The 21,387-nt window shown below is 48.7% G+C and overlaps 1 protein-coding gene and 1 long non-coding RNA gene across 4 annotated transcripts in view; one reads left to right on the plus strand and one right to left on the minus strand.

The window, feature by feature from the left end:
* Positions 1–14,187, minus strand: part of TNRC18 (trinucleotide repeat containing 18) — a 136,957-nt gene extending 122,770 nt beyond the window's left edge. For all 3 annotated transcript variants that reach the window (XM_081839450.1, XM_081839449.1, XM_081839448.1), the window contains exons 1-3: positions 13,599–14,187; positions 11,878–12,336; positions 8,664–9,004 (exon numbers count right to left, since the gene is read on the minus strand). In XM_081839450.1, the coding sequence (XP_081695576.1) occupies positions 8,664–8,865 (202 nt within the window). In that variant the 5' untranslated portion in view covers positions 8,866–9,004; positions 11,878–12,336; positions 13,599–14,187. The remainder of the gene's footprint in view (positions 1–8,663; positions 9,005–11,877; positions 12,337–13,598) is intronic.
* A 1,148-nt stretch (positions 14,188–15,335) lies between these two features.
* On the plus strand, positions 15,336–16,700 carry LOC309329041. Its single transcript, XR_014151036.1, has 2 exons — positions 15,336–16,225; positions 16,615–16,700. It is a non-coding gene; the product is annotated as an uncharacterized lncRNA (long non-coding RNA).
* Positions 16,701–21,387: the final 4,687 nt, after the last annotated feature.

Raw genomic sequence — 21,387 nt, forward strand, 5'->3', positions numbered from 1 at the left:
GGGCAAGGGAAGTGTGACTGCGGGGTGGGGAGACGATTTAGGAACAGAAAGCAGCTGCAGTCATCTCAAATGGAAAAGTGTCAAAGCCAGCAGAGTGAGAAATCCCTTCCTGCACATCCAACATGCAACGGCTGATGAGAGAAAAAGAATGTCCAAAGGGTAAAGCTGTGCCCCCTTCGGAAATGGCAGCTGACTATTTTTCCTGCACGATGAGGACTTGAAGCTTGGTCGTCTTCTTTTTTTAAAAAAAGAGCAGGCATTCTGTACATTTGAATCAACCCTCGCTTGGGATAGGAAGCAGGGAGAGGGGGTGGGGAATGGCCAGCCAGACAGGAAGGAAGGAAAAAATCAATACCCTACATGTTTTTACTACGCCCTTGAACAAAATCTGCACGTGGTGCTGGCTGACTATAACCGCTAAAGCAGTAGTTTTCAACCAGTGTGCTGTGGCACCCTGGGGTGCCTTGAATGCTGGTCAGGGGTGTCGTAGTCAACACTGGCCTCTGTCCCTCTTTCCTTCCCTCCCTCCTCTGATGCCCTTTCACATCTCTGCCTCCCAAAGGCTTGCACAGCTGTTCGTTGCAGCAGCCCTGGCTATAAGCTCCCCAGGTGAATGATGCCTCTGGGGCTGGTCAGGGGGTGCTGGTTGCCAGGAGCGAGCAAGCAAGCCAGCGGGCGAGGGAGCCCAGCCAGCCAGCCCACCAGCCCTTGCAGTTGGGAATGGACAGACAAGTCCCAAGTCCCTGTGGAGCAGTGTGAGGAGGCATCTCTCTCTGGGGCAGCTCAGAGACCAGGGGCGGCTGCCCGGAGGATTCCCAAGGAGAGGTGAGAGGAGAGGAGGCTCGGAGAACACTCCACAAGGGAGTGTGTTCAAAAAAGGGTGAGAGGCTGCCTGCTCTGCAAGCAAAGGGTGACATAACTGGGCCCCTGAGCCCCCCAGGGGTGCCGCAGAAAGAATGTAGTTGGCCAAGGGAGCCGTGGACTCAGCAAGGTTGAAAACCTCTGCACTAAAAGGGTGTAGTGCACAGGATAGAACACACCCCGGAAATGATCTCTTTCAGCTTCTGCCTTCTGGAAGAAGGTACAGGGTTATAAAGACTAGGACTAGCCGCCTGAGAAACAGTTTCTATCCAAATGCGATTTTGGTTTTAAATGCAGTGTAAGGAGTCTCTATGGGAGTATATTGTGTTTTAAAAATGGGGTATCAGAGTTTTTAGGGGCTAACCAGGTTGGGATAGCTGGGATAACAAGCTTGTTGGTTTTGAATGTCTTATGTAGATCCCCCCCCCCCCAATTTTGTTGTTCTGTATGGGACAATGACAATAAAGACTATCGTATCGTATTGTATACAGTGGTACCTCGGGTTAAGTACAGTACTTGATTCGTTCCGGAGGTCCGTTCTTAACCTGAAACTGTTCTTAACCTGAAGCACCACTTTAGCTAATGGGCCCTCCCGCTGCCGCCGCATGATTTCTGTTCTCATCCTGAAACAAAGTTCTTAACCCAAGGTACTATTTCTGGGTTAGAAGAGTCTGTAACCTGAAGTGTCTGTAACCCGAGGTACCACTGTATTTCTATTCCTCCACCCGTTTCCTTGTGCCTCAGGTGCAGATTGCTGCCATACTTAAAACTCAAACAACCCCTCCAGCTGCAACCTTCACCAACCTGAGGCTAGGCAGATGTTTGGGGTGGGAACCAAAGCTGGGCTGGGCTGGACAGCAGTTGTGCTCCAAAACATCTGGAGAGGCCCCCAGATGCCGGTTATCTTCGCTTGGAATGGAACCCAATGAATTTGCCTGCATCAGCAGGTTTGGGCAATTTGGAAATGATGTATGGTACTAGGAGCTATTTGGGATTAAGACAGGGCGGGTGGAAATCAAACAGGTGCACATCTAAATATGTGGCTTCAGAGGAGGAGGAAGGCAGCCAATTCAGAGTGTGTAGTTGGGATCTCCAAAATTTATTCGGCGGCCTGATCCAGCTCTCCCAAAAGAGGCTGGGCTCCTGAGCCCTTCCTCTGCTGCAATTTATACTGCAAGCTGCTCGGGGCAGGGGACTATTGCTTTCTCCACTAGTAAGAGCATAAGGACAGAAGAATAGATAGCCCATCTAGTGCAGGACGTCAGACGCAACCAGACGCATCAGTGGGAAAATAGCAAGCAGGATTCAAGCAGAAGAGCAACTCTCCTTTCCTGCAACTGAGGTTCAGATGCAGCGCTGCCAGCTAGGAGCCATCAGTCGCCCTCTCCTCCTCCAGGAATTTGTCTAATCCTCCTTTAAAGTCATCCAGCAAGGAGTTCCACAGTTTAAGCACAGGTCGTGTGATAACTTGCTTTTATTCGCCCTGATGCTGTGAGCATCATTGGCCCAAGAGGCTGTTGTGCTCCAGAGCAGCCCAGCAATAGAAGCCAGGATGATGGCAACTGCTCCTTAAGAGTAACAGACGCACATTTAATCCGCATCCCACACTGGATGTGATCCACACCCACTATGTCAGCTGGACTTTCAAAAGACTTCCAGCAGGGTGCCTAGGAACTGTCTCGTTGGAAGGGACCCCAGAGCATCATCTAGTCCAGCCCCGCTACAAAGCAGGAATCTCAACTAAAGCACCAAACTCTGCTTAAAAGCCTCCAAGGAAGGAAAAGTTCACCACCTGCCAAGGGAGTCAAGCAGCTCTTACTGTCAGAATCTGATCTTGAATTGGAATCTCCTAACTTGAAGCCATGGGTTCGAGTCCTACCCTCCAAAGCAGGAGAAAAGAAGCTGGCTCCATCTTCCTTGTGACAGCCTTCGAGTTATTTGAAGATGGCACATCTCCCTCTCAGCCTCCTCTTTTTCAGGCTCCAGCTACTGAAGAAACTTAGCAGTTGTGGACTGAGAGGGAGGAAGGTCCTCTGGGGGAGAAGACCATCAATGGCTGCTATATTGTCCAAAGCAGCGATGCTTCTGAATCGCAGTAGCCACTGAAGGGGAAAGGGCTCTGGGTGCTTGAATCCTGCTTGTGGCTTTCTCCAGTCTTCTAATTTCCAATTCGAAGACTGGAGAAGACTTTCCAATTGGAAGACTGGAGAAATACCAACTAAAGAACATTGGCAAGAGAAGTTGATGAACTATGCAGAACTGGCAAAAATGACAGAAAGGCCAAGAGAAGAAGACAACAGAGACTTTGAAAAAAATTGGGAACCATTCCTATTATATTTGCAGAAACAAAGAAAGGTGATAGACTTGATGGCAGGATTTAAATAAACATCCACATTATTAGCATCAGAAAATGTTTAGAAGATAGTGAAATAAGATGATGCATTTAATTTTATTTTTAGGTTTGAAGTTATGTTATTAATAACCTTTTCTGTTAAGAGATAGCAAAGCGGGTGAAAATAGAAACAAACCAGAAATGCAAGTTGGGGGAAGTCTTGGAGGGGAGGGAGGGAGGAATATATAGTAAACATTAATAATTTGAGATGTATGTCATGAATGAAAATGAATAATGAATTTTAAAAAATCCTGCTTGTGGGTTTTTCAGTGGGGCATCTGTCTGGCCACTGAGACAGCAGATGCTGCACCCCATTCGATTTGTTGCAGAAGCATAGGATTGTAGAATTGAAAGGGATCTCCAAGGGTCATCTAGTCCAACCCCTTTCCATGGTCACATTTTGTTTCCTCCATCAAAATGGTGAAGCCTTCATGGACACAGATCCCGCAGGAAAATCTCTCAGGACAGCACAGAGGAGATACTCTGCACCCCTCAGCCACCCCAGGAATGCACAAACCACCCAGCCTCAGCCACCCCACCCATCGCAAGGTTGCTCCATTTTGGCCTTTCCATCTGGAAAATCTTCCCTACTCACGACCCAAAAGAAATGTGCCTATTCTTACAAAGAAAGGGATAAAAGGGCACGAATCGTACCAGATCCATTTCCAGAGGTAAGCCGTTTGGGGCTTGCCCCAAAGCCAGAGAGTTTGGTTTTTTAAAAAAGTTTGTTCTGTTTCCACCCTCCCTTTTCAAAATTTATTAGTTTCGAAGGCAGCAGCTTCCAAGAACGCAATTAAAAACATCGGATAAACACCACCAGAATTTCAGTCGCAGCAAAGAAAACTTGCAACAACAAGACACCATCAAAAGCAGCAAGGACTTTGTGGTGTCGCCCCCCCCCCCACGTTAAAAGCAAATAAAATTGTTTGGCTCTGGCACCCATCGTGCAGTAACGTGAGTAGTGTAAAGGTGAACATCTCCCGGGACGAAATTCCCAAACTGGGGCACCACCACAGAAAAGGCCCTTCTCTGCTTGCTTGCTACCTGCCTGCCTGCCCTCTGAAGGTGGGGGCACCCACAGCAGAGACACCAGGTATAACCTTACAAGACAACTGGGTTTATAAATCCTTTAAATACCTCACAGTCCTTCTCCTGCGGCTGAGCTCCAGGTGTGCAGGAACTGAGAACAACTTTGCAGGTAAGTGAGCAGAAGTTACTGGCCCACAACTTTCTAATTTTGAACTCCAGACAGCAGAAACACCATTTTCCATCCAGCAATCTGGTTTTGTTTCAATTCAACAAACTTACTGTATCATGTGTATCTTCAAAATCATAGCTTGGGGCGGGGGGGGGGGGTTGATGCTTAGACAACTGCTACCAAATCTGTGCGTATACACTCACATGTATGTTTGTAGATTTTCTAAATCTATATAAAATACACACAAACTTTTGTAAAAACTTCCCAGCTGCTCGCCTGGAAGCTCATGCCTGTTCACCAGTGGCGATCAGAAAAGTGGTTCTTCACAGCTCTGGTTTAGAACTGTCAGATCATAACTGGAAAAGTGGGCAGGCAGAGATCAGACTAAACCGAAAGTAGGCTAAAATGGTTCCGTATCCTATCAGAAAACAACCTCAACATAGGATATACAGACGCATATGCAGTGAACGTCAGCGGTTTTCTTCAACAGATTCTAAGAACCTCTCCAGCAGCTATGAGGCCTCAAGAAAGAATTAAATGCTAAACGCCCCCCCCCCCCAATGTGAAAACAACAACCCTGAGTGTTATTCTCAGCTTGAGTTTGTCTGGACAATGAGTTCACTTTTTCAAAGATTAGAGATTGCCCTAGGAGTGGGGGGGGGGGGAGGTGTTAAATAAAAGGGTGTTTGCTCATGTGCTTAGTTTTATTGCTCTTCATTCTACACCCCTTGTTTTAGCACCTGGAAAATTGGCGGTGCCACCTATTCAGAAAGCCAATAAATCTTCCCTCTCAACTCACCAGACTTCCTTCTTTGCAGATGTTGGCAATCAGGTTTGCAAAATTTCAAAGTCATTCATTCCATGTGGGTGAGGTTTCATTATTGCAAAACTTGTCACCCTACCAACCCCTCCTGGTAAACTCCAAGTCACCTATGCACGCCTAACGCTTTCTTCTCTCTTTTTTCTATTGGGGGGGGGGAGAGAAGGCAAACACACAGCACTGCATTGTAGTACAACTCTCTCTGTCTGTGTGTGTGTGTGTGTGTGTGTGTACACATACATACACACACATTTGCCTTTTGCTGGCTTCCAGCAATCCTCAGCACAGGTTTTAAAAGGGCCAGAGAGATGTCAGAATTTGAGGTCCTCATCCCTGAAGCCACCACCATTTCCCTCCAGTTTTGCAACAGGATGCCGCACATCTGCAGAAGGCTGCCAGCTGTTTTTAAACCTAGCCCATGCTCTGGGTGGATTGTCTGATCCAAGTATTTAACAACAAAAGGGGATGGGAATCTAATTTGGGAAGAAGAGGAAGAGAAGGGGGGAAGAAACACCAGGCAGCTTCAAAGTCTTAGGCCTTAACAGGGAAGGAAAAACGCCTAAAGCACTCGGGGAAAACTGCAAGGAAAAAACCCCATCAAGTTGGGAACGAGTGGTGTTGTTTTAAAGGGTTTTGGGGAGGCTTAGATTCCTCTCCACACAGCAGTTTTCTGTCTATGGCTTTTAAAATATTTTTTCAGAAGACCAGCTACCGCTTGGCTCTTGCACAGATACCCAACCGCAAAAATCCATCCCAAGCTAAAATGAGCACATGCCTGCAGAGGCACTTTTTAAAAGGTTCTGGGCATGGATTAATGCTCTCCTGGATTTCATATCACACACATGCACAGACAGAGCCCACTGTGCCCTCCCTCCTTCACCTCCAGAGGGCTAGAAAGAAGTCCAGGAACAAGGAATTTCTGTAAACACTAGAACTTTTCATCTGTTTCAAATAGCATGCACACACTTGCCCTCGCACCCAAAGATGGCACTTTAACTTCATTGCAGAACAATCATTTCTCGCACACAAAAGAATTCCAAGAGAAGATTGCAGGAGATGGGGGCATTTCTTCAGAAAAGAAAAGAAAAAAAAGATGGATCCTACTATGCAAGTTTATTCTACCTGAGAGCCAAGAAATGAATAAATAAGCACAGGTTTTTACCCGCCATTAGTGCATTTAAGAGAAACCCAGGTTTGCTTTGGGCACATGATAAATAATTCTTTTCTTTTTCAATCCTGGCAACAATTCTTTTCAACACTTTCACTTTTATAAAAAAAAGTTAAAATCAACACAGGCAAACACTGGTAACTAACCAAACACAGCCAGCTAAGTTCTGCGCAATGTATATATTTGAAGACGGCAGGCCCAGTAAGATAAACAGACTTTAGCAAGACAAAAGAATCTTTGGATATTTTAAAAGGTGCCCAGAAACAGGGAGGGGGGAGAGGGGGCAGTGTCCCTCCCCCACAACATTCTTCCATATTATTCTCCACCTCTACAAATTCAAACCACAACATTTGAAAAGGTTTCTTGTATTATTCTCTATGCATTTAAATTATAAGCTATGACAACAAAAAATAAATAAATCCGAATCTCTAGTAAAAACATATTATTTTGCAACTGAGATGCAAAAAACTTGATCCACAACAGATGCCATTCAAATCTTGCAAGGTGAAAAGAAGAAAAGTTTGGGAAGGGGAGAGAAGAGATTCTAAAAAAATATGTCCCCAGCCATCTGTCAGCAATGCCTGCAAACCCAAAGTATCCGTGAAACTTTGGAGGGGCTGCCAAATGGCTTTGCTAAGCGGGCAAAATCTTAAATCTGCCCCTCCCCTGAGAAGGAAGGGAGAAATCATCTCCCCTCAACCCCACTTTACGCTTTATGTTGGGCAGAGGGCAAAAAACAAACAAACCCATAGCGATTGGAACATTCAGTGCTATGCAAAGTCACAGAATCCACACTGCAGAAAGAGTCCGGCAGTCATCAGCAGCAAGAATAAAACTGGCAATAAGAGAACAACTTCCAGACTTATTTAAGGCAACAGCCGCCACCGCTAGAGTCGACCATCAGAGGCACCCATTCTCCCAACACAACCCAGTTTGCACAAATATCTCGGTGTGGGAGAGAGAGACCGGTGTGGTACAATCGCTCCCCAGATTGTAAAGGGAAAGCTTTCCTTGCCCGTATTTATTTAAAATACAGGCGTTTTGTTCAAGGGTTCAAGTTCAGCTGCACAGCCAAGGAAGGCCTGTTTCCCGCTGCCAGAAAAGGGTGGGATCCTGCGGGTCTAGAATTCCACAGGTCTGGAATGCCGGCTTCTGCCAGGCCGGCCAAGATTTATGCTTCTCGGCTGCTCTTGAAAATGTGTGTGAAGCTTTGTGTATGCTTGGGAGGGGGTGATTTCAAGAAATCCTGATGGCCCGACTCCTCTGGGAGAACAGGCTGGCTGGAAGGGCCAAGGGCACCCCAAGCCAACTGCTCTATGTAGGGCATAGCCTTAAAAGACAGGGATGGGGGGGGGCTGTGCCCTTATCCAAAGCAGCCTGTCTGGCATTATAGGGCAGGTTCCTATCAGTTCCCAAGCTTCATTCTATTGCATTCATTTTATTATCGGTTGGAGGGCTGTTCCTATGGGACCCCCAGGTTTTCTGGCTCAAGGGACCTACAGCCATGTAGAGAAAGGGGTGGTCTGTTTTGCAGGGAGGGGGCACAACAGAGTATTCCCAAAGCCATACAGACTATTTAAGTAGAATCGCTTTTGGGGGTAGGGGTGGTAAGAAAGCCAGCCTACCAAAGAGGGATTTGTCTGTTTTTAGGAAGCAGAATTAATGTGTCATCTTTATTAAAAAGCGGGGGCTGATGTGGACTTAAGGCTGCCAGGCACTTCTATAATGCCCCATCTCGAATTATTGGGCAGAGTGCTGCTCCCAAGGGAGCCCAAGGTTTTATTTTGTTGAATTCATTTTTATGGGATGGGTGCTCTAGGACATGCCGAGGTTTTCTGTCTTATGGCAGCTTCAGTCATATGGGGAAAGGGCAGATCTGTTTGGCAGGGGGCTCAGTCTGTTCTTAGGGTGGGGTGGCAAACAGACTGTAGAGTATTTATCCAGCTATTTTTACTGCTATTTAAATGCAATGGGGAGGGGGGAGCCAGCCTGCTAAGGGATTGTCTCTTTTTCGGAAAGCGGGATTATACAGTATATTTTTGGAGGCTGGTGGGGAAGGAAACCAACCCAATTTTCCAAGCTTGGGACCCCCTAAAGGGTGGGGGGCATTTTGAAGGTAAATTTGCAGAGCACACACCCCATTTTCCTCTCCCCCCAAATAAATCTTCCTCTTTCCCACCCTCCCACCCCCCAACCCCCTCTCCACGTCTGCGTGTCGACTTACCCGCGTGGGAATGGAGGTTGAGTCCGGCGGCGAGGTACTTGGCGGGGCCGAGGGGCGCGGGCGGCAGTCCGGCCGCCAAGGGGGCGAGCCGGGCGGCGGCGGCGGCGGCGCGGTGATGCCCGTCCACGGCCAGGCCCGAGAGGAGCGGCGGCGGCGGGAGGTGGACGGCGCGCGGGGGCCCGCCGAGGTCTCGCCCATCCATGCTGCGCTCCCGCCGCCGCCGGACTCAGCGAAGGCGCAGCGAGGACAACAAGCGCCGCTGCCCGCGCCGCGCGCCCGGCCGCGCAACCATTCTCCGCGCGCGCGGGGCTCCGGCTGCCCAGGCGGCCCCGGACGGGAGCCTGCAAAAGAAGGCGAAAGGCGCCGCTTGAGTCTCGCAGAAAGGCGGCGGCAGCAGCAGCTCGAGTTTCCCTCCCAGACCCCCACCCAGCCCCACCGAGGGGTCTCCAATTTGCAGCGGGAAAGGGGAGCCCGGCATATATACATATATACACACACAGAGCTGCCTTTTTTTGCGCCTTCGAAAAAGGCGAGAGGAGAAAAGCAAGGAAACAAGACTCAGACTTCTTTACTCACAAGTAAACCTCACGAGGTGCAATGGGGCTTACTCCCAAGGAAGTGGGCGTCCAGCGCTCCCCAAATTTTTTTTTAAAAAACAAAGATTCGTCCCTGGAACCCGAGTTCACATTTTGAAGACTTAAAAAAAAAAAAATTAGAATATATACGTTGCATTTTGTTTGCAGGGGGAGAAATGTGTGTGTGTACAAAATAAAGACACTTAAGAAGTTAGGGAGGTTTCTCCCAAGCGGCTGTTTACTCGCGAGTAAGCTCCTTTGGCCTGCAATCGAAAGCTGCCGCCGCCGCCGATACGCGCCCGTGTTCCCGGGCAGCCAGCTCCGATGGGCTGAGGCTTACTCTCGAGTAAATAGGCGCAGGATCGTGCCCCAGCCGCCCTTTCGGAAGCAGAGAGCGAGCGTGAGAGAGCCCTGTTTAAAGTCGACAGGGCTTGCTTCGGAAAGAGACAGAATCAGGCTCACGTTCAGCGCGCTTGGAACGGCAGCTGCGCGGCCCGATCCGAAACGCCTTGGCTGAAAAGGACTTGCTCCCCAGGGGTGGAAAGGGCTCTTTAGGATCGCGCCCTTAACCGAGACACTTTCCTGCCTCTCTTGCAACCTCGGTCATGGGGTGGGGGGAGATATGAGGAATTTAACCAGACCCACCTTCTTTGGCTTCTAGCTGTTATCTAAAATGGACTGTCTTTTAAAATCCCGATTGGTCTGTTGTTTTTTGCCCTCTCCCTCTCCTCTCACGTTTTGCCTGAACACCCTCTCCCTCCCCAGTATCGATTTTGACAAATCCTCATTCCTTCCCCTCCATCTTATCAGATGTGGGTCGACAAAAATGTAGAAAGGGCGGCGGGTGGGGGGCTGGGAGCTCCTACTCGCCCGGAGGCGAAAATAACCCATTACATATTTTATCATCTTCTTAGCCCTGGAAAAGTATTTAATGTTTAACCTTTTACGCACACGCTGCTAGCTGGCCCTGATAAGGAGCCCGAGATTTCTTCATGCCACTTGGGCAGAATGGCTCGGAAGGAAAATGGGGTTTTATTATGATTATTATTGAAGAAGCCACCAACCCGGTCCGGTTTCCAGCGACGACCTCCCTACACTGGTTGGAATTTAAAATAAAATAAAGGTTTCTTGCGCTCTCCTTCTCTGCGAGAAATCGTGCTAGTTTCCTTCCTAGGAAGCCGAGCTGACTGTCTTTAAGAAGCAAGGCTGCAATCCTCGCCCCATTTACCCAGGAGTAAACCCCACTGTCTTCAGTGTCTCTCCGGGTTCAATGGAGCTTAGTCCCTAGTAACACTGGCAAGAATAACCATTTGTATCCTCCGTCTGGTTACTCAGCGGGGGTCGCTTCCAAATCAGGGGACAGAATTTTTCTCTCTCCAAAAAATGAGGCTCCAATGTCTGCCATTAAAAAAAAAAAAAAATCAACCATGCCTTCTTTTAAATGAGGAGGAATGCAGAGAGAAGTTTCCAAAGTATTTTTGGTTGTTTCCCTCTCCCCCGCCGCCATAAAATATTCCAAAAGATTTAGAATTCAGCTCACTGAAAAAATGGAGGGAGTGGAAGAGGGACTTGTTGGGAAATGACTTTCTTTTTCAAAGAAAAGCTATTCTCCCTCTCTCCAACCCTGAAGTCATTCACCAGCAGCCTTAAAATCACCCAAAAAAAAAATGAATTTAGTCGATGTTTTAGCTCTCTGTTCCCAGGGGAAAATATCGCCTTGGAATTTCCTCAGACTGGTTCTTATGAACTGGTTGAAGAGAACGCAGTGTTCAAAAATCCCCGTTTGGTCCCTTACTAGGTTTAATTAAGAGTTTCTTACTTTAATCTGGGTTTAGTTAAAACTACCTCCGTGTTTATTAGACAACACCCACCCCAATCCAATACACGCCGCTGAAATAGACACAAGATTGAAACATTTGTTCCCATTTTTCTTATAAGCCACAAGATAAATAAATCGGCGGCTTTGCATTTTAAGGATATAAAGGGCAAATGGTCCGTTTGTCCATTTCAATTGCACGTATTGGGGTTTTTTTTGGGGGGGGAGCCCTTCCCCATAACTTCTTTCTCTAAGCTTCAATTTTTATTCTTTGGAGAGGGAAGGTTCTTGTTTTAATTCCTATTTGGCCTTAATATACAGAAACACACACTTCGGATTCCTGTGTGAGAGATATGGGCACACTTTTAAGATCAGATGGGAATGAAAACCAGACCACCGCATCCCAAACATATATATATATTTGGGGTGCGGGGGGGCCCGGCTGTGCGTGTACAGAATGTCATTTAATGCCTTTTACTTTCCTTGATCTCAGTTCTTAACCCCCCCCCCCAAAAAAAAAACATGGCTGGACTCCTGATTTTAATTAAAAGCAGCCTAACCGAAAATGCCTGGTTCTTGGGTTCTCTTTGCCACGGAGAAGGGGGCGGGGAGGAGAGACCAAATCTGGGGCGCCCTGGTCCGGAGAAGAGGAATTTTGAAAAATTTGGAGAGGAGGGAAAGTGGAGAGGGGCGATGGGGGAGGGGGAGGACCGGTCCTGAAATTGCCCTGGGGTTCCCCCCCCCTACACTACTGAGAAAGCTTTTTTTTCCCCTCCCCTCCCCAGAGACAACTTCCCAAGTCAGCAAGAGTTGCAAAGCTTACCTTTCGGAAGGAGTTGTATTTTTAATTTTTATCTAGTCCTCTTCTTTGGCATTCTTCGGCCGGGTTTTCTCGCACCTGGACCCCAACCCTCCCTCCCTCCCGTGTTTCAAAAAATTAGATCCACAAGCGGGGTGTTTTGGTTTTTTTCCGGGGTGGGGGCTGCAGCGGCCTTCCTCCCCCCTTCTTCCTCTTCCACTCGGAGCATCCAAAAAGGTCCTCGCCTGCTTCTCCGGGGCTCCCCTCTCCACCCTGAAAAGCGGCCGGACAGGCGGGTTCCTCGGCTGGCGGCTTTCACAAACTCGGGTTCCCTCGTCGTGTGAACGGGTCCGGCTTCCTCGCAAGCTCCAGGTCGGCGCCTTGTCGGTCGGGAGACTTCAAGATCCACACATATACAGCCCGGGCTTGGAATAGGTGCAATCCACCAAAAAAAACCCCTTTCAAGTTCCTCTCCGTGGATCTCTTAAAAAAAAAAAAAAAAGAGGGGGAGGGGAGGAAGGGGGGGAAGCCTCTTTAGCAATGAAACAAGCATTGTTCCTTGCATCCCGCCCCCCCTCCGGGCCAGCCAGCCAAAATTTCATAGTAGGCCTCCCCATTGGCTGCCCCGCCCGCCACTCAGCCTCATGTAAACACTTTGGCCCGCCGCCATCCTTATAAAGCCAATTATGGACCGAGCCGGGCGAGAGTGGGGAGGGGAAGTTTCAAGGCTCCCCGGCGGGGAGGGCTGAATGGGCGAAGCGGGCGGTGGGAATTCGGAGAGGCGGTTTCAAGGTGTCCCCCCCAACCCCGGGTTTTTTTGTTTTTTTGCCTCTGGTCTGCTCTGGCTGATCATAAACAGAAAATCGGGGCGGGGGGGGGTGAGCTGCCATCTCCAGCCCTTCCCCCCAACCCCGAGGGAGGGGTTGCAAGCCGGCCACCGCCTCGCCTGCCTGCCCCACATTTCTTTGGGGGAGGGGGGTGGGGAGACTGGTGGCCCCCGGAGCGTTTTTGGCGGCCCAGGCGGGTTGCAGCGCATAGAAAGGAGGGAGGGAGGGAGGGGTGTCTGTTCCGCTCTGCATGCTTACTCGGAAGTAAGCCGGCCTTAAACTCCCGGGGAGGAAAGCAAGCGCAGCATCGGCGGCCCGAGCCTAGGCATGTTTACTCAGGTGTAAGCTTCCGCCATGTAACCCACCCCAACCCCTCCTCCGCAGGTAAGACAACCGGGGACGGGGGTTGGGTAGGTGGGTGGGATGGAAACCACGCAGCAGCTCTGCAGGGACGGCGGTTTACTTGAGAGTAAGGCAGCGCGCTGCTGCTGCTGCTTGCCCAGGCTTGGGAGCAAAGCGACCGGGGGTGGGGCAAGGGCGCTCGGTATGGAGGTGCAGCTTACTTCCGAGTGAAGGTGCGTGGATCGGGGCCGCAGAGGACCTCAGCTTAGAGGCTTTATTGGGGGGTTCGTGGGGGAGCGCACCAGATCTATCCTTTCTGGGAGTTCCTGTGGGGCAGAGCCAGGGAAAGCTGCACCCCCCCCCCAGACATTGGGGCGGCCGGGGGTCTCGGAGCCTGATCCCAAACCCACAGCAGCGCCCCTCCCGTTTTGCCAGGGTGGTTCCCCCCCCTTGCAATCCGAATTAATGCCTTGGGGAGGGGTCGTCCCTCCGCCCCGGAGTTGCTCAGCCCTCCATCCTATTTCCCCCCCCCCAGGCCCCAACTACACTTTTCAGGGACTTCGGATTTATCCTCACCCCCGAGAGAGACGGGAGAACCCTGAACACTGGGCTTCTCTAGCTTGATCCGCTTTCACGCCGCTTGGTTGTGTCTACACGATCTCTCCGGCCAACAAACATCCCAGGCCTGGTCTTGGGAGCGCGGTGCTGGCGAGGATATTTGCAGTTTACGTCTGGAAACTTGGCTGCGAGCCTGTGCCCTTTGGCGTGGGAGTAATGGCCGGTGGACTTTGGGTCTCACTTCGGAGTAAACGGAGCCGGCTGTCCGGAGTCCAGTTTGGACTCTTCCTCCCCGCCCCAACAACCTCATTTCGCTTTGCAAAGCCGTTGAACCAGGGCGACCGGAGGGACAAACTGGTTGCCTTTATAAACCGAATTGGCAGGTAATGTTTCAGATTTAGACATACTTTTTAAATGTATGTATATATACATAAACGAAAAGCAAAAAAAAATCCTAATTCCTGTTTTCGAGCTTGTTTTGAGTCAATATGGTGATTTAGCTGTGATAACTGCATTGCTAGGGAGATTGAGCTAGTTGATCCCTGGAGATCCCTGTGAACCGGTACAATTCTAGAATATTTTTTTGCTGTAGCGGATTAAACTCGCCCACCCCGCAAAGCTACCCGAAGGAAAGAGATCTGGAAGCTGCGTTTGCTTGGACCGGATAATTATTTTGCTTGTGTGAATTAAGAGTGTATTTGCAATAATAATAAAACAAGATAATAATAAAACAAAATAATAAAGCAAAATAAACTAAACAAAAATCGCTTTTGGACACTTATTTGCCCCTGAATGGATAGAGGGAAGGGAGAAAAATTGGAAGGGGGGAGGGGAGACACCCTACTCTTACTTAATTCCAGTGTAAACGTAAAAAAACAAAACCAAAAAAACCCACCTAGCAGTTTCAAACTGCCCCCGAAGCTCCAGCGAGGCAGTTTCTAGGCCGCCCTCTTTGGGAAGGAGAGAGCGCGGGGGGGGGGGGGGGGGAGAAAGCGACCGAAAATAGAAGCCGAAGAAGAAAAATGCAAACTTCTTTTAATGGTTTTTTTTTTTTTGGCGGGGGGGGGGGCGTTAAAACGTCGCGATGCAAAAGGAGATAGCAACAAATAGCCAAGCTTGGTCTCTCTCTTTCTCCCCCCCCCCCCCCGCTAGTGAAGGAGTGACGACTTCGCCTCGGGATTGAATGGCTGGGATCCAAATTAGCGGAGGAGCAACAAGAGAATTGTTTTTTTTTTCTTTTTAAGGGGGGGGGAGGGAAAAAGAGGAGGGGCGAGAGCCCCGCCGCCTGGGCAGAATGCAGAAAAGAGGGAGGGCCCCCCGCCTCTTTTCCCACCACTCCGGTTTTATTTTACAACGGTAACGGGTTTGCATGGAATTGTGTGCTTTTTTTTTAAGCCTTGCAGATCTTTTAAAAATAAATTAGGTATTCCCCTCCTCCCCCCCCCCAAAAAATGATTTTGCTGGACGGAGCCCCCTCTCAAGAGACGTGGAGCGAAGGTTGCATCAGATGCCCGGTTTTCCATGCAAGGGGGGGGGTGCCTGGTCGGGTTTTTTGGGGGGGTGTACTGTATTTATTTAGCCTCATCTCTTTCTGGAGCAGAGCAAGCGTACAAGCCTGGATCCAGCCGATGGGTTTTTTTAAAAAGCACCCCCCTAATAATATTTAATGTTTTCACACCCGGATCCTCTTTTGATAGGGGGGGGGGGGCGGAAGAGAAGCTGTGCGATAAATCCCTGCTTCGTCAGTAAAACGAAAGCGCTGCCTGTTTATTTTCCTTTTTGCAAAGGCGCGTCCTTTTGCAACACCCCCCCCCCCGTTAATATATATATATATATAAGCGGTTCCCATCAGGCCGGGGCGCAAATCTGCATTTCATTACAGCGCCCGAGAGCCCACCCCGCCCTCTCCGGGTTAGTGACCCACCCAGTCCCTCCCCCGCGTCTCCAGATTTTCCTCCCCGGCCGGATCCTCGCGCGCGCTTCCTCCTCGGGAGTAAGGCCCGCCCGCCTTCCCTCCCGGAGGGGTTTACTCGAAGGCAAGAAAGCGCTTGAGGATTGCGCCAAGAAAAATACAGCTCTCGCGGGCGGGGGGGGGGGGGAGAGGGAAGGGCCCGATCCTCTCCCTCCCCCACACATCGTGGCCATTTCCCGCTGCAAAAAAAAAAAAAATGCACGGGGGGGGAGTGGGAGGTAGGGTCCCCAACCCGCCCGATCCCTCCCCAGCTGCGGGAGGAGATTTTGCAATTTTAAAAATTGCAATAAATCTTCAGTTGGGTCCAGTCGCCTCCGCGGCTGCAAAAAAGAGGTTCCTACTCGCACAGAACCGCTTGTCACTGCAAGGCTGCTGGCGGATTTTCCCCCCACCCTCTCCACCTTTTGCATCTCTCTCTTAAAAAAGCAAAAAAAAAACCCAACAAACCACCCATTTTTTAAAAATTCGCTTTTTCCCCGCCCGGTAAACAACAGCTGGGAGCCATCTTGGCAGCAGGGTGGGGTATGGGGGGGGCAGAGGAGGACGACGAGACGTCTAAAAAGAGCCTTATTGAAGATCGCTCTGCGCTTTTCTTCCTTTCCTTGCCTCTTTCCCCTTATTTCAGTATTTTTATATATTTTTAAAAACCTGTTTGCAACGCGCCGCCTTCCAGGTTAGTGCATGGAAAGAGCTGTCCGGCAAGGCTTGCAGTTCCATGCCAAGCTTTTTCCGGGGGGGGGAGTGTTGGGGTGCCCTTAACCAGAAGTTATTGCATTTGCCCCCCCCCCTTTAATTTTTATCCGGGGGAAAAACATGCTTTGCCGTAAGTATTTAGACCAATTCGTCTGACTTTAGATGGAGGGAGGGGGCTGTTCTTCATTTTCACCATCTCTCTCCCCCCCCCCGCAACCCCGCAAAAAAATAGCACATACTTCCTTTTCCCATCCCGCCGAGATCTGTGAAACGTTGTGTTTATTTTTAGCAGCCAGGAATGTTGCTGGTGGTTTTTGCAACAAACTGTCGAGCCCAAAATGTATATATATTTTTTCTCCTTCTGAATAGATCGATCGATCGATAGATTCTCCTCCCAGTTCGGTTTGTCCATCCTGAAACTGGAGCTTAAGAGTTGCAGTTATATCCCCAACCCCCCCCCCCAAAAAAGCCTATTTAACAGCACAGCCTGTGGATGTTTACTCGGGAGTAGGCCCTATTGTGGCTCTGTGTACTCTCAGGTAAGTGCAGAGGATTGTAGTCCTAAGGATTTCTCTCTCGCGCGCGCGCCCCCCCCCCAAAAAAACCCCAGATTTAATTCAGTAGCTGTCCAGGGCTAATATATCCTGAGGAATCGTAAATGCATTAATTTAGGAAGCTGCCTGAACCACAGAATAGTAAAAAAAATTCTTTTTCTCCCACCACTTACCAAAGGTCGTTCTAACCTTGAAGCAAGCTTTACACACACACACACACACACACACACACACACACACACACAGCCCTCCTCCAGCTTCCAGATTCTCACCCCTGATGCAAGCTTTGGGGCTGCAACCCTACATCTACTTTCCTGCGAGTCAACCCTATTGAAATCACATTTTTCCTTTAAATAATAATAATACATAATACTATTATTATTATTAAAGAATGCTTAACTTCACAAACATAATTGCTTACAGAAGCACATTAGTGAGTTTGTAGTAGTGGTGTTAACACTATTTTCACTGTGGGTAGTACTTTCACTATGGCGTCTATCACCAGTTTACACTACATTCCTATTAAATTTACAAGTCTTCATTTCTTGTTTTTTCTGTTAAATAAAAAAAAATCACACGCCAAATCTCAGTGTTATAGTTTGCAGTTTGTGTGTGTGTGATTAGATTAGCAATGCTGCTTGTTAGGAAAATAAAACCTTTTGCTTGGTTTTTTTAAGCTGTTGGTGGTTGTATGGAAAGCTTTTGGGAACCGTTATTTTTTTTTTTGCAGGCACCACCCTTTTGCTAGCAAAGAAGAGGGAAAGAGAGGGGAGGCCGGTTTCACAAATTATTTCTAGAAGATCAATAGCACAGTCTTGATCGCGTTTACTCAGGAGTCGGACCCATTGCAAGTGTGTGTACTAGAACTCCGTCCTTAGAGAGGAACCTTGAAATATTTATTTATTAGACTTGCCTACAGGGTAGGAAAGGGGTTAGAAACAGTCAAGGTCTCCCCCCCCCCCCCCCCCGCACGCTTATTTTTTCTTTGTATTAAAGCTTTCATGTATAAGATCAAAGTCTTTTTCCCATGTGTCCCCCTTGCTTTATAAAGCTTGCTAGTTTTAAACCTATGGATTACAAAGCTTTTTCAATTTTGACCCCCTCCCTAAAAAAGACAAATTCTCAACTGTAGGCTGCCGATTTTGTCCCAGTTTATGGAAATGACCATAAACTATTTTGGCTCTGACTGTATTTTATGTCTTCTCCCCCATCCTTCCAACAGACAACTTGATTTATTTAAATAGGTCTTGTGGCAAAGGTGTGGGGCATCTTCCTTCACCAACAATTGGGGAATCTTTTAGGGTTTTGGGGTTTTCCGTAAAGGCTCGGTGGATGAGCTACAGGTTTTCTGGTCTCTGTTCCCATGTTTTAGGACTCGGGTGCAGCAAGGGGGTGTTGACCCTTCACCCATTTGGGTGTTCAGCTGCTGAAACCCAAATATAGCTTGCCTAAGAAAGGGGGGAGTCCAATCTGAATATTTGGCTGTGCGTCTGCTGGGTCACAGGCCTCAGTGGGTCGATAGCCAGATACTGATATATGCATTTGCACAAGCTGGCATAAATGGCAATATGATCTTACAGAGTTTCCTTTTGGCAATGTTGTGCTCTTGTAACTGCCTGATTTAAATGCCCAGTTCTGGGCAAGGAGGAATCTGGCCTTAAGGGGGATCCTTGCGCTCCCTCCCCCAACCACCAATGATGTAAAACTTTAAATTTCCCAACTGGAAATCCTGGACCCCAAGATTTTTGACTGGAGAGCAGGGTAAGGGAGGGTGTATTTGTGCCTTATTTCCCTTGTGGCCTAATGGAGCGCTGGATCGATGGGTAGCCATGGCATCTCCCTGATGAGCCAGGAGAAGACACAGTCTGTCAGCTGCCTCCTGAGAGACGCATCGCATTTCCTGCAAGGAACTGAATAGAAGAACTGAATTGCCCCCCAGCCCATTATATCACATCAGCAACTGCATATGCAGGTGAGGCTGAGAGGTGGCAAATTTGGCTCAAGGTTGCAGTGAGCTGCTTGCCGGGGTGTGGGATTTGAACCCAGGCCTTTCCAGTCTCAGCCTTACATACTGGCCATTGCACCACCCTCCAGGGTTCGGGGGCAAGTCCTGCATGCAGCTGTTGGCTTTGAACACCTTTTCACATGCTGTCTTTGGCTTAACATGGGGGGGGTAAGAAAAGGGAGGGGGGATATTCATATCTGTTACACCTTTCGTTGGGAAAAGAGAGCCATTTGCAGTCTTCCCACGTTGCAGTGTGTACCTGCAGTATACTCTGTACGAAAGCTGGTTTTGCAAAGACTACGAAAGCTGGGTTTGCAAAGACGTCGGGTGTGTTCACAAAAGCATTTCGATTTTATTCCTGGCCAGCAGCAGTTAAAACACACAGAAACTATCTCTAGGAAGCAATGTCAATTCCATTTCATTTATAACACTGCAAGTGGGAAGCACTTATTTTAATTTGCTGCCCCAACAATCGGAGATTTAAAAAATCTTAGAACAGTAAAATGGAATTGGACTGCCAAGGGTCATCTAGTCCAGAGTCCCTGGCAGGTGGCCATCTGACCTCTGAAAAAGGACTTTTCCCTTCCTTCCTTCCTTCCTTCCTTCCTTCCTTCCTTCCTTCCTTCCCTTTGTAAGGCATCTTGTGCAGGTTGCTATTCTGTTAACCACAAATACCCACAAGACCCATCAGCAACAGGGAAGAGTGGCTTCGTCCAACAGGTTGAAGCAAACACACAACACTGAACGGGAATCCTTGGTCAAGGTCAAGGCTTCTTCACACAGAGAGGCCCATTATAATTTCTCAACACCCCCCCCCCCAAAGCCTTTTTTCCTGAAGGTGGATTGCCCAGCAGAGCTGGTAACAGAAGATGCTACTATTTGAGCAGAGTTTCTTATCCACATTGTGAAAAGGGTGGAGCTGCAGAATTTGCAAACTTTGACCACCAAGGTTCCTTGGTGCATAGGGGAGAAGGCCCAGGTCAGTTGCCTCCCATTCGGTGGTTACATTTAAATGATTACACCTCCCAACACTTTGCATTGATATGAAGAGTCACGGTTGCGGTGCCTGCAACAGTGTGGGCAGTTAGTTATCTCTTCTTCCAGAAAGTCACATTTCCACCAAACATTATTGCTGTTATTAATCATTTCTGCAGAATGGTTTCTGTTTGCAGACTTAATTTTTTGTATATGTTTTTATTTTTAAAATAACAGATGCAACCATATATATGAAAAATGCACAAAGTATTCCAGACAGACAGACTGTTAAGTCAAGCAGGTAACAACACAGGGCTCAAAACCCCTAAGTTTCTCCATGCATTGTAAAACATCAGTATGAAGGTGCAAAGGAAACTATTCACGTGACATCAGCTAGGATAAGTTGAAAATGATAAACTGCTCAGCATTTTACAGTTCGTTTATGCAGTGGCGTGGCATGGGTTGTCAGCACCTGGGGCAAGGCAAGTAATTTGTGCCCCCTAACCCGCACGCCTGGCACCCCCCCCCCTCCACAGTGGGCGGCGACCCGGCGGCTCGGATCGGATTCGCACAGCCAGCACAGCAGTGAGAGAGAGTGAGTGAGCTAGGTAGGGGCAGAGAGCTGCGAGTGCGCCCCCCAGATGTTGCGCCCGGTGCGGCCGGCCCCCCTGCACCCCCCACGCTACGCCTCTGCGTTTATGAGCGAAGGTGACAAACATCCACTGTGCCCTTATCCAGGCTTCCTCAACCTCGGCCCTCCAGATGTTTTGAGACTCCAATTCCCTTCATCCCTGACCACTGGTCCTGCTAGCTGGGGATCATGGCAGTTGTAGGCCAAAAACATCTGGAGGGCCGAGGTTGAGGAAGCCTGCTCTTATCCCTGCACTCTTGGAGGAAGGGTGAGGTGTAAATTTAATAAATTATTTCAGAAAACGTAACCATTTAATAAAGCAGCCTTTACAAGGGTTCAAAGTTTGACCCTTTTGGTTTGTTTTTTGTTCCCCCCCCCCAAAAAAACCACCCAAAATTATTACAAGTAGTTAGGAATGCAATGGACTCTCAGACAAGGTGGGATCATTTCTGAAATCTGCAAACTGCTTCATAGCTTTTAAAAATGTGACTAAGACTACTCACAGCTGTTGAGAGTGCTCCAGTGACTCTGAGGCCAATCCTAAACCTGTTTACTCTGAATGAAGTTCTACTCAGAACAGTGGCAATGATACCCACATAAAATAACATAAAATTTCAGAGCTGGATGGGTCCCTGAGAGTCGTACGAGACTGATGCCCAAGGTCTTATGAAATGGACTTGAACCAGCTCAGTTTCCTTCTTTATGAAATGATTTCCTTAAATGTCACTGTGATGCCATGCTCTTTCAAGCAATCTGAACCTCATTTGATGGGGCTCCTGATTTCCTTCCAATTTTTACGTATTGTAATGAGTGAGGGCCCCAGATCAAGCTCTGGGCCACATCTGGAGACCCCCGGGACCCAACCATTCTCTCTGCAAAGTGGGGGCTCTGTCACTGAGCCCAGAGGACTGAGCAGCGTCCTCGAGAAACCCCAATAAAACGAACCACGGATTGCAGCGAAGAGCCAACGCTTCCTG

Source organism: Podarcis erhardii (genome assembly GCF_964252035.2).
Source record: "Podarcis erhardii genome assembly, chromosome: 14".
Lineage (NCBI taxonomy): Eukaryota > Metazoa > Chordata > Lepidosauria > Squamata > Lacertidae > Podarcis > Podarcis erhardii.